Genomic DNA, 13,739 nt, shown 5'->3' with positions numbered 1-13,739 from the left:
ATTTTTAATGATAGTCACTCATTTATAATGCAAATCTTTTGATAGAAATACTATTGCAAATATCTTGAAAAATACCAAATGACTCTGTGCTCCATATAGAGAATAATTTCTAAGTCATAGAAATGAGAAGCAATGGACCTAGTACTCAATTCAGTTCCTTGCTAAGGAAGGGGAACCATTGCTGAATGGTTTTCAGGTTGCTCTTGGAATAGAAGTCAAATTTGTCACAAAATTTCTAGTGAGGTAATTTAAGATCTTGAAATAGATTTATTTTTTTAAATTTTCTAAAATAAGTGATTATAATTTTCCTGGGATCTTGTATAAATATGTATTTCTATCCATATGCTTTCTATATCTATATAATGCTCCACTTTGAATTCTTCTGTCAAACAAATTTAATTCATTTAAGCTGAAGTATATTTTTAAGAAAAAATTTTGTTTTAATTTTCTTTATTTATCTTTAGAGGGAGGGGAGGGAGGAAGAAAGAGATGTAGAAAAACATCAACTGGTTGCCTCTTGCAAGCCCCCAACGGGGGACCTGGCCTGCAAACTAAGCACATGCCCTGACTGGGAATTGAACAAGCGGCTTTTTGGTTCCTAGGCTGATGCTCAGTCCACTGAGCTTCACCAGCCTGGGCTGAATTATTTATTATAAGGTAAATTTTCTTCTATTTTGAGGGCGAAATTCAAGATAAATTTTTGGATAAATACAATAAAGCCAGAGTTGTGAAGATTAATAATGCAGTTTATAAACCTTATTTCTAAAGATTCATAAGGTAGAATATTAACTTTCATGGTTTCTTGATATTTACTAAAATGGTTGAATTTTACATTTAAAAAATATCACTTGAAGTTTTTGTAAGATGCTGTTTTCAGAAAAGTTTACAAAGGATTGAAGTACTAAAGTTAGCAATTGATTGTTGTTTAACAAAGATACTCAAGCTCTTGGAAATCTCTAAAACTTAAGAATTTAATTATTAAAGAATACAAAATAACCCTGACCATTGTGGCTCACTTGGTTGGAGAGTTGTCCCATAAACCAAAAGGTTACAGGTTTGATTCCTGGTCAGGGCACATGCGTAGGTTGTGGGTTTGATCCCAGTCAGGGTGCTTTTAAGAGGCAACCGATTGATATTTCTCTCCTTTTCTCTCTCCTTCTCTTTCCCTTCTCTCTAAAATCAATAAGCATGTCCTTGTATGAGGATTAAAAAAAAGAATATGAAATAATTAGTGTGTTTATCTTATTTTCTCTACTAATAGTTATTAACAAATAAAAGTCACTTTTAAGTTTCATATTTTGCATGTTTTAAACTATTTTCAGATATCTGGAAAATGTCCGCATGGTTATTACAGTTGCTTATTTTTTTTCCTGATTACTATAGTTAAAGGACTCTATATCTGTATTGTAGAAGGAGGGTTGGTTTGAGGGATCAGGAGGTATACATAATTACATAAAATTATAGCTGCTTTCATTAAGTATACTTAAGAGTCATTTAGAGTTATAATATTGCTGCTTCCTCTAATTATGAGAAGGTAAAAAATTGAACAGTGCAGGTTTAATTTTTCTTTTTGGTTTTCCTAGCAATTGAAAGCATGTAGTGAAGAACAAGAGGACAGAGAATGTTTAAATCAAGCAATTACTGCTCTCATGAATCTCCAAGGTAGTATGGACCGAATTTACAAGCAATATTCACCTCGACGCCGACCTGGGTAATTCCAAACTGTTGAAAATATGAATGCCTCTGCATACTTCTCTTACATCTGATGCCTAGTTTTCTCAAGAAGTATTATTTATGGTGATAGTTGCATTCTTGCCAGTTATACTTCTGTTCTACATTTTTATTTTGGTCTTGTAGTCTTAAAATTGTCATTGTAATATTGATAAGATATATGTAATCAATTTTTAAAAGATATTTAATATTTTGTGCAACTTCTATAAGGAATAGGATTATTTGCCATTTAATTGTTATGGCAATAGAAATGAAGTATAGAGTCTCTAGTACTTCTCTTTCACACTAATGAGGCATATAGTGGCAAAGTTAGTTAGTCAAAGAAAGTAAATGCTGCATGCAAAATCTAGAATTTGGTCATTTAATATTTTTGTCACTTGATTTGAGGTAGTTTACACTTAAAGAAATTAAGGTTGCTTAGCTATTGAGTAAGCTAAATTTGTCTTGGTATTTCTTTTTTAGGGATCCTGTCTGCCCTTTTTATAACCGTCAGTTAAGAAGCAAGCACTTGGCTATTAAAAAAATGAATGAAATTCAGAAAAACATAGATGGATGGGAAGGCAAAGATATTGGACAGTGTTGTAATGAATTATTATGGAAGGTCCATTGACAAGAATTGGTGCTAAACATGAACGGCATATTTTCCTCTTTGATGGCTTAATGATTAGCTGCAAACCCAATCATAGCCAGTCACGCCTTCCAGGTTATAGTAGTGCAGAATACAGATTAAAAGAAAAATTCATCATGAGAAAAACACAAATATGTGATAAAGAAGATAGTTGTGAGTACAAACATGCATTTGAATTGATATCCAAAGATGAAAACAGCGTAATATTTGCTGCTAAGTCTGCGGAAGAGAAAAATAACTGGATGGCAGCACTTATTTCTCTTCATTATCGTAGTACTCTAGATCGAATGTTAGATTCAGTATTATTGAAAGAAGAAAATGAGCAACCACTGAGATTACCAAGTCCTGAAGTGTATCGTTTTGTGGTAAAAGACTCTGAGGAAAACATTGTTTTTGAAGACAACTTGCAAAGTAGAAGTGGAATCCCCATTATTAAAGGAGGAACGGTGGTGAAGTTAATTGAAAGACTGACATATCATATGTATGCAGGTACGTGAAACTCATTACAAGGGATTATCTAGGGCCGAGGAGCTAAAAGCTTCCATGAATATTTAAAAACATCTGAGGCCTGGGAAAAATGATTGCCTCTAAAATATGAAAGAATATTGCAGAATCAAAAGTAATAACTAATTAAACATGTCTAAAATATAATGTTAACTTCATTAACAATTAAATATTTGTGAAATTGTGTGTTCATAAATCTTGAATTTGAAATAACCCTCATTTGTCAAGAAATACTGATATTGGCAGGAAGAGCCACAGTGGGAGAAACCAGAATAAAAATGAAACAGAAGTAAGGCCTCCAAAATATGCTGAATAAACTGAACATGCAACCTATTTTATGCTCTACCTTTGCAGATCCCAATTTTGTTCGTACTTTTCTTACTACATATCGTTCATTTTGTAAACCACAGGAACTGCTAAGCTTACTGATTGAACGGTAAGAAAAATGTTTATTTTACTTATATTAACATTTTATAAAAAGTTAAGTTTTGTATCTTGCGAAGTACTTGGTACCTAGTATGAACTGAAGTAGTTTTTGAGCATAATTTATTTGGCATTAAATTAGCAGTATTTCTGTTCACTTTAAACAGTGTGCTTAAATTGAAACCCTGTTTATAACAGTGATTAGCAATATTTATTGTGGGAATCAGAAAGACCCAGTTTTAGAAAGGATAGAAAACTATGTATCTTAATGAAATTGTTTTCTGTACAATAAAACAATACTTCCTTAAAAGAGACTTTTTTACTTTTAAAACAAACTTTTTATTATGGAATATTTCAAAATATATACAACAGTAAATAGGAAAATATAACTCCATTTATCAATCATCTTAACTTTGGTAATTATTAACTCATATGTCATCTGTTTCCTACCACTTCAACATCCTAACCCCAGGATTAGGATGGTTTTCTGTATCCATGTGTTTGTTCTCCTTGTCCATGTCCATATCCGAGGATATGCAGGGCTAACTAAGGGACTCCAGCATCAGTGGATTTTGGTATCTGCTGGGGTCCTGGAACCAATCCACTTTGGGTACTGAGAGACAACTGTATTTTGCAATAAATCCTAGACAATGTATTTTTATCTGTAAATATTTCCAGTTGTATTTCTCTTTCTTTCTCCCTCCCTTCCCCCTCTCTAAGAATAAATAAATAAAATCTAAAAAAAAAGGGTCTTTGCTTTACAAAAAAACCACTTTAAATATTGTTTAAAATTCAGTTTGGATCTTCTTTTTGGATTTATATTCATTTATTTCATAAAATTTATGTCTACTTACATTTAAAAAATAAATATTAAAGATAAGTTATTAGATTAGCCATCTCTGTTACATTCTTTAAAGAGGTTATATTCCTTAAAGATTTTTTTCTTGGATCTTTTCCATTGATCTTTTCTGTGTTAAGTGCTAGTTATTAAGCTTAATTTTGATAAAAGACTATAAAACGTTACTACTATATAGCTGAAGGGCAGTTTTTTGTAGTATGTAATGCTTTAACAGAAGTTTATCACTAATTGTACTTTTTACATAAATGGTAGGAAGGAAGGTGGCTTAGTTAAAATATTTTTCTTGTGGTATTTGAAATTATTTTCACTTATGTAAAAACAATGAAAAATTTCTCTCATTTTGCTTTTCTTCTTAGATTTGAAATTCCAGAGCCAGAACCTACTGAAGCAGATAAATTGGCAGCAGAGAAAGGCGAACAGCCAATTAGTGCAGACCTTAAAAGATTTCGCAAGGAATATGTCCAACCAGTACAACTTAGGTTTGGCTTGAATATTATATTGTTTATATGCCATTTAATTTTTAATATATGATTAGCACAAAAGTTCTTACATCTTAATTCAGGTATTGGTATTGTTGTTAACCTCCTAGCAGTTAGGTTAAACTTCCAAAGTTCTTTGCATATGAAGCTACTCTTAAATACCCTGAAGAATTTTAATTATTAAAATGTTATTTGCTTCAGATATCTGGCATGTGATATGCTTACAGACCAAGGTACCTATTAAGTAAAATTTATAAAGTTGCATGTGAGTTTACCTACTGGCAACTACCCCCACTGTTTTCTTCATGTCTCATTGTAATGAATAATCTTGGGCTTATTGATTTGCTCTACTGATTTTATCATCTGTCTATACATTTATCATTCTTCTCTTGGTCCATTAATCTAATTTGGGGAATATATTTCAAAGTACACTTCTCCTTAAATACTTTAATTTGCATGTCATTAATGATATTTATTATTCTTTTGTTCTAAATTGTGTATACAGTATACTTCGGTTAAATTTTAACAAATACATCTCTATAATCCAAATTCCTTTCAAGATATAAAATGTTACCATCACCCCAGAAAATCCCTTTATGCCCTGCCCATTCTAATCAATTTTTGTTCTTATTGCCCAAAGCAGTGTCTTCCTACATAGATTAATTTTATATATTTTAGAATTTCATATAAATTGATTCTTATGTACTCTTTTGTATCTGACTTCTTTCACTGAACATGTTTTTGAGTATGTTGTTGGTTATATCAGTGATTTGTTGTTTTTTATTGCTGAGGTGGTGTTCTATTACATGAATATACCACAGTTTGTTTTATTAATTTTTCCACTGAAGAACACCTGGGTTTTTTTTAGTCTTTGATTATTATAAATATAACTGCTATGAACTTTATTTTACAAGTTTTTTTGTGAATATATTTTTTCATACAGTACCTTGGGTAAATAGCTTAGAGTGGAATGGTAGGGTCATAGAGTAGGTGTATATTTAATTTTAAAAGAAGCTGCAACATCTTTTCCCAAAGTGATTATACTATATTATGCTCTCATCATCAGTGTATGAGAGTTGTAGTTGACATACTCATCAGCATTTAATGATGTCAACCTTTATTCCACAGCCACATTAGTGGGGTGCAGTGGTATCTCTCTTTGGTTTTAATTTGTTATTTTTCTGATGACTAATGATGTTGAGAACTTTATATTGTCTCTCATTGGCTATTTGTACTAATTTTGTGAAGAATCTATTCAAGTCTTGTATTTTTTGAGTTTTTTTACTTATTATTGAGTTGTTGTAGTGTATTGAGTAGGATTAGATTCCAGTCTTTTGTCAAATGTTTTACAAATGTCACCTCCAAATCTGTGGCTTGCCTATTACTTTTCTTAATACTACCTTTTGATGAGCTGGAGTTTTTAATTATGAGATTTTATGAGATTTTTTTCCCTCTTACATGATAATGTTTAAACTATTCTGGATGCTGTAGAAACTAGGAAGGAGAGGAAATGGAAGCAGTTATTTGAATTCACCTAGTGTAAACTAGAAGTTAACAGTTTTGTGATATCCTGAAATATTCTTTAAGTCACAGAGCTAACCAGGCACTCAATGACTAAGGTGCTTTTAGTTCCAATAGCAAGGAAAGATTTGGAATTTAAAGAATTTTCATAATCTTCGAGAAAAACTATTGTCTGTTAGTTAGGGGGAAAAGAAAGCTAACCTTGAAAAAAAACAAGTGCTGGTGAGGATTTGAAGAAAAGGGAACCTTCGTGCACTGTTGGTGGGAATGCAGATTGGTGCAGCCACTGTGGAAAGCAGAATGGAGTTACTTCAAAAAATTAAAAATGGAACTGCTTTATGACTCAGCAATTACACTTCTGGGAATATATCTGAAGAAACTCGAAACACTAATTCAAAAGAATGTATGTACCCCTAAGTTCATTGCAGTATTATTTACAGTAGCCAATATTTGGAAGCAGCCCAAGTGGTCATCAGTAGGTGAGTGGATAAAACAGCTGTGGAATAATACTTGGCACTAAAGAGGAAGGAAATCTTACTTGCAACAGCATGGATGGACCTGGACAACATTGTGCTAAGTGAAATAAGCCAGTCAGAGAAAGATATGTACCATATGATTGCACTCATATGTGGAATCTAATTAACAAAATAAACTAACAAACAAAATAGAAAAAGATTTGTAAATAGGGAATAGACTGACAGCTGTTGGAGAGGAGTGACTTGTGGAACTGGGATGAAAAAGGTGAAGGGATTGAGAAAAAAGAAAAACCTCACAGACATAGACAACAATATGGTGATTACCAGAGGGAAAATGGGGTGAGGGGAGGTAGAAGAGAGCATGGGGCAGGTGGATGGTGATGGAAGGAGATTTAAGGTGGGGTGCATGGTGAATGCACAGTACAGTGTACAGATGACATATTATATAACTGTACACCTGAAACGTATATACTTTTATTAACCAGTGTCATTACTACTAAGTTCAATAAAAAGTAGAAGTAGTCACTTACTAAAATAATGAAGGAAAATGATAATCTAATTAATTTACAGTATAAGTCTCTGGTGGAGAGTGGAATGTTATATTTGTATGGATTGATTAAATCTCTACTTGGAAGGTTATAAGTAATATATTTGTGGTACTGCAAAATAAACTAGCACTTTCCAAAATATTATTGTCTTTTGAAATAAAATAAGAGAATATGGATATACCTGTCAATTATATACAAATTTAATAACAGCACTTGAATTTAGAACCAAATACAATAAATCTTGGTTGATTTTCCATCTTATATGAAAAACATATAAAAATTTAGATCTTAAATCCTTTTTAATAGAAACACTTAAAAATTGTTTTTGTGTAATATAAAGGAAGAATGTTGTACATATCAATAAAGGAAAGGTATTTTTCCAGAACATAAATGGGTAATTAAGTATAGTTTTTATGCTTATAAATTTTTTTAAAGTATAATTTTTAAATAATAAACATTCTTGAGATTTCCTATCTTCATATCATTGAAGCATTTAAGATATCAATTAAATACAAATTATAGACTTTTAAGTGTTATAAATGGCCTTGTATACAAGGTGTGTCCAGGAGAAGTGCAGCCATTGTTAATATAATGAGAACAGTTTGTGTGACGTCGGTGTAACCTGACAGCAAAGGAGAGTGGACTGGAATGGGCATGTGTGAACAACTATGACTTCACTGTACTAGTCATTTGGGGGCGGTAGACACTGTTGAGTGAGCATATGTACTGTGTGGCTGTCACATTCAAAATTAACGAGTAGAGCAATGAATCTATCAGATTTTGCATTAAGCTTGAACATTCCTCTGTGGAAACTATTTGGATTCCAAAAGCTTTAGAGAATGATGCAATGAGTGCAGTGCAAATAAAAGTGTGGTACAAATGTTTCAAAGATAGTCAAGAGTCTGTTGAAAATGACCCACATTCTGGAAGGCCTGGAGAATTTTTTTGCGAAACATCAAATCACCCAGATGACTCAGACCCCCTACAGCCCAGATTTGGCACTCTGCAACTTCTGGTTCTTCCCGAAACTGAAATCACCTTTGAAAAGGAAGAGATTTCAGACCATCAGTGAGATTCAGGAAAATATGACAGGGCAGCTGATGGCGATTCCAACAAAAGATTTTACAGAGTATTTTGAACAATGGAAGAGACACTGGGAGAACTATGTGAGGTCCCAATGTGCATACTTTGAAGGAGACTGAGGCATCATTGTCCTATGCACAATGTTTGTATTTTCAGTAAATGTCTATTTTTCATATTGCACAGCTGGATACTTTCTGTACAGACCTTGTATAAAACTGTCACCATGGTATTAGAGAAGTAAAAGAAGTGTAATTGAATGCTTAGGTTTTACTAAAATGTGTTTTTCCCCCCGTTTTATCAGGATCCTAAATGTATTTCGGCACTGGGTTGAACACCATTTCTATGACTTTGAAAGAGATCTGGAGTTGCTTGAAAGGCTAGAATCCTTCATTTCAAGTGTAAGAGGTATATTGTTTAAAGGTTTGATTGAATCTTATGTTGCACATGAATTTATTTTTAGATTTATGTGACTTTTAATTTAAGAAGCTAAACTGGTTTTCATTTTGTAAAAAATGAGATAACATTTGGAATGATTTTTATAGACTCTGAGGAGCTCCTGTATGTTTGAGCCAGCTGAAGTCCCAGAACCTTGCCTTTTCAAGTTTTTTAAGAGAACCTTTCTTTTAAAGAAAGTCAAAAGTCTTTTTAAAGAAATTTAAGCCTTTCAATTTTATCTCATGTTAGTGTTGCCATTCCTTCAACTAATTAAATATTTGTATAATTTTATCTGTTTCTTGGTTCTCCTTAACTTTATTCTTTCATTTTGAATAGTTAACAGCTTTAAAAATAATGTTTACTTCTTCTAGGAAAGTTTTTAGTGCAATTTTGGTACCTGAAAGATAGGCATTTCCTACCTGAGGTTACAGAACACAGCCCATGAAATAAAACTGTAGGCCATGAACATTTAAACAAATGTGTCATCAAATGTATGTTATTCAGTTAAGAACATTTCTGTTTTTTCTGATAGTATAAAGCCTTAATTAAGAATACTAAAACTAAGCCTAGCTTAATTCATCTACTTGTTCTTTAAGGGGAATTTTACTTAAAATAGAGAATATGATTGCTTTGTTTCAATTTTGAGATGTTTAAGATACATTTTTTCTTGTGTACCTTAAAATTGTTTATAATACTAAATTTAAATAATATTGTTAATGGGGACATTAGATGTATGTGATCTAAGAAGCTTCTAAAATATACACAGGTATTAGAGTAAAACAAGTAAATCATGCTAATGTCAATAGTTAATGTCTAAAGGCTTTTTCTATACACATAACTCAGGATAATCAAATAATTGATGTGCACAAGTTTTTTAATAGAAGTATTACACCTAAGAAGTGAACAAGGAGTGTTAGAACTAGAATATTACCATTTCTAAACTCCTAGTAACATCATAAAAAGAGAAGAAACTGGACTTTATTTACCTACTTTGGAAATATTCTTGCAAGTATTCATATCAAAAATTGATCCTGAATCAGATCAAGTCTTTGTGTCTGATGTACAGAAAATACAGGGACAGAGAAACATGGCAGTGACACCACAGGGACAGAATTGGAAAGATTCAGACTTGGGGGAACACCACCGAGTAAAAAATAAATTAAAAGCAAAATGAGAGATTAAAGGAGACGTGAGTCATATTGACAGTGCAATGTGTAGATCTCATTCAAATCCTGTCACAAACAAACCAACTATAAGAAAACATTTATGAGCCAATCAGGAAAATTTGAACACTAATATTTGATGATATTAAGAAGTTACTGTAATTTTTTATATGTGGTAATGACATTACTTTTTAAATCTTTACATACTTAAAAATGAAATGATATGATATTTTAGATTAGTTTTGAAATGACATAGAAGGGAGGGCACGAGTGTGGTTAGATGAAACAAAAAGGCCATTGAATTGATCGTTGTTGAAGCTGGGTAAAGGCTAAAGATTACATAAAGAGTTATAGTTATCTATCAAATAAAAGACATTTTTACTTTGTGTCTTTTTCTAGGGAAAGCCATGAAGAAATGGGTAGAGTCCATTGCTAAGATCATCAAGAGAAAGAAACAAGCTCAGGCAAATGGAATAAGTCATAATATTACCTTTGAAAGTCCCCCTCCACCAATTGAATGGCATATCAGCAAACCAGGACAATTTGAAACATTTGATCTCATGACACTTCATCCAATAGAAATTGCACGTCAGCTGACACTTTTGGAATCTGATCTCTACAGGTACACAATTAACAATAACATGCTGTTCTATTTCCAAGAATCTTGAACATACCTTTGTTTTCAGAACATTTAGCAAATCACCCATGCGTGCTTAAAAATACCTCATTCATTCTTGTGGGTATGAAAGAAAGTTCATACAACAGTTTTTAACTAGTCTGTTCTGCAGGTGAAAGTCTTAAAACATATTGCTATTTAGGCCTAGATTTGGTAATAGCAATCCTTCACAAGAGCAGTGGCAGCGAGGAGACTAATGCAATAGAACAGCAACCACTTTCAAGGCAATCGCTGAGCTCCCACTCCTACTACTTTTCTCAGATTATTGAATTGTTTCCTCAAAGTCAATCATATGGATGCTAAGCTCTTGGCAGCTAAGGAGGTAGAATGTTGAATGAGACAAGCTTTCTTCTTTTTTCTTTTTCTTTTCAAATTCTACCTAATCAAAATGTAACTTGGGAGCTTGACTAGGTTAGGTTTATTAGACAAATGAGTATCAGAATTGTTAGAAGAATAAAGATTTCTTATCTTTTAAGGAGTCTCAAATACTTTAGCTTTTTGAAGTCAATATGAACTTTAAAGAAAGGTTATTTCTGAAATAGTATGATGATGAACCATACTTTCAAGCCATTTTCTCTCATCAGTGTCACTAGAAATGTTCTTGGCTATTTATTTTAATCTGTATCCCATCATCTGTCTTTATATATTAAGCATTCTTACCATCGCCCTATGTCCATGCAGATCACCCTTCACAACCTAACAATTTAGTTTCATGGCTTCGTCACTTCTGAGGTCATTCTCTACTCCAAAATAGACACCTCTCATGGTCATATTTGAAACCTTTTTATCAATTCAAATATTCTTATTCCAAAGTTACTAATTCAAGCATCTCATTGATTCCTAAAAATTGTCTTCTCTCCTTTCTGCTTGCTTTATCAATTCTTTCCTCTGTCATCTTCTTTTAAAATACTATCCTTTCCCTGTGCATAGCCCCTTTCTGTCCTCTCTTCCCTTTCAATTTAAGCTTTTGTCTTTCATTTACAATCCAGGTTCCTGTGAAGAGTATAGGCCACACAGGTAACACTACTCTCAATGTCCACCTTCCACCCCCATCAAAAACCAAAACCAAAAACCCTACCACTATCATCCCATCAAAAACATTTCTGCATTCATGAACCTCTTTTAAAATGCAATACCTTTAAGAAGTTATCCTGGTTAGCAACTAGTTTTTTTTTTATAGGTATTACACAGAGAAAAGTAAGATTATGTAAAGTTTAGGGCCAATGGAGAATGTAGGAAGGCATCTTCTCCATTAGCAGTAGTTATAAAACTTTGCTTTCTTTAGAATTGGGCCTTTGCTCTGGCTGTGCTTTAGAATTTAGCACACATGTCAGAGGTTATCAACATCTGGTTCAGAGTGTCATGTTATAGTTTAAGTAATTTTGGAGTTTAGGTGGTTTTTGTTTATATTGTGGGATTTGTGATAGGTAGAAATGAAAGAACTTGTTACTTGAGATACCAAAGCAAATAGTACTGAATCATGTTTTTCTGCATATAGTGACTATTTAATGAATGGACATCAGAAAGAAAAAAGCACTTAGCTTTATGTGGACTTGCTTTTGGAACATAGAAATACCTTTGTTAAATGATACTTGTATTATGAAGATGAGTAATGTATATAAAACATTGCCACTGTAAATTCCTGATGAAATAATAAAACTACTTTAAGACAAATTATTTTGAAAACTATTAACAAGTACCCATTTGTACTCAAATTTGCTGATTAAAAACATTAAAAAAAAATTAATAACCTAATCTGTAGGACGTTGATAGCAATGCCCTGGTCAATTTATCCTGACTCACTGTTTATGATTTAATATGCTCCTTTGTTTGACATTTTAGTTACTAAATATTCCAGGTATTCCAAAAAATGTAGAAAACAATATATGAGGGCTCATGAACAACAAAAGCATTATGAATAAAGTTGAAATCCTTTGTGTAATTGTCCCCAATCCCTTTCCTCTTCTTTCTCCCAAGTAATACCACTATCTTGTCTTTGGTATTTATTATTCCTGTGTATGTCTTTATAATTTATATACATATAAACATTCATAAATAATATATAGCATTGTTTTACATATTTTAAAACTTTATGTATCATCCTGCAACTTATTTTTTACTTAAATTGTTTCTGGCACTTGTTCAAGTTGATAAATATAGTTCCAGTTTGCTTATTTTAATTGTTATGTGGTATTCAGCTGTATGAATATTCCATAATTTCTCCAGTGTCTTGATGATGAGCCTCTAGGTGTTTGGGACTTTTCACTTTTGCATACAGTGCTTCATGGAACATCCCTATAAATGTGTTCTTATATCCTCTTGTATCTGGAGTATATATCTAGGTAAAGAATTGCTGGGTGTCTAGTATGTATATCTTTAGTATGATGAGATATTAGATATTGACAAGTTGCTTTATAAAGTAGTTATTAATTTTTAGTTGTATATCAGTATTTGAAATTTCTTGGGGTTTTTTTCACATTTGGTATCCCACATTTTTACCCATTTGATATCAGACTTTTGTTAGTCTAACAGGAATAAAATGGGATTTAATTGTGATTTAATATTCTTTTCCCTGAGTAAGAGATAAACTTTTTTGTTCGTTTTTGTTTTTTATGTTTGGTTCTCTTCCCTTGTGAATTACCTCTTCTATGTTTTTCCACTTATCTTTTGGGTTAATTGTGTTTTTCTTATTAACTGTTAAGACACCTTTAAATAATTTTGATGGTAATCCTTTGTAGGTTAAATTGCATTGATTTTTGGTTCCACAGGAAAGTTCAACCCTCTGAACTTGTAGGGAGTGTATGGACCAAAGAAGATAAAGAAATAAATTCTCCAAATTTATTAAAAATGATTCGTCATACTACAAATCTTACACTTTGGTTTGAAAAGTAAGTTTTTACTTACTCTGTCTCATTCTCAATAATCATACTATTAAGTCATATGTCAGCTAAAATCTTTGCTAAAATATATTTATTCTTTTCTACATAAGGTGATGAAAAAGAAGTTGCTTTCTAAGCCATGCATTGTTTATTTTATTTTAGGTGCATTGTGGAAGCAGAAAATTTTGAGGAACGGGTAGCAGTACTAAGTAGAATTATAGAAATTCTGCAAGTTTTTCAAGATTTGAATAATTTCAATGGTGTATTGGAGATAGTCAGTGCAGTAAATTCAGTGTCAGTATATAGACTAGATCACACCTTTGAGGTAAGTTTC

At 32.2% G+C, this 13,739-nt stretch overlaps 1 protein-coding gene across 1 annotated transcript in view; it reads left to right on the top strand.

The window, feature by feature from the left end:
• SOS2 (SOS Ras/Rho guanine nucleotide exchange factor 2) overlaps positions 1–13,739 on the top strand; it is a 103,467-nt gene that overhangs the window by 65,301 nt on the left and 24,427 nt on the right. Inside the window, 9 exon segments of the mRNA XM_028508318.2 lie at positions 1,584–1,711; positions 2,194–2,318; positions 2,321–2,848; positions 3,218–3,299; positions 4,502–4,624; positions 8,554–8,657; positions 10,250–10,472; positions 13,295–13,414; positions 13,568–13,730. Coding sequence (XP_028364119.1) covers positions 1,584–1,711; positions 2,194–2,318; positions 2,321–2,848; positions 3,218–3,299; positions 4,502–4,624; positions 8,554–8,657; positions 10,250–10,472; positions 13,295–13,414; positions 13,568–13,730 — 1,596 coding nt within the window.

This window comes from Phyllostomus discolor, chromosome 1 (genome assembly GCF_004126475.2).
Source record: "Phyllostomus discolor isolate MPI-MPIP mPhyDis1 chromosome 1, mPhyDis1.pri.v3, whole genome shotgun sequence".
Lineage (NCBI taxonomy): Eukaryota > Metazoa > Chordata > Mammalia > Chiroptera > Phyllostomidae > Phyllostomus > Phyllostomus discolor.
This window is presented reverse-complemented; position numbering and strand designations above follow the sequence as displayed.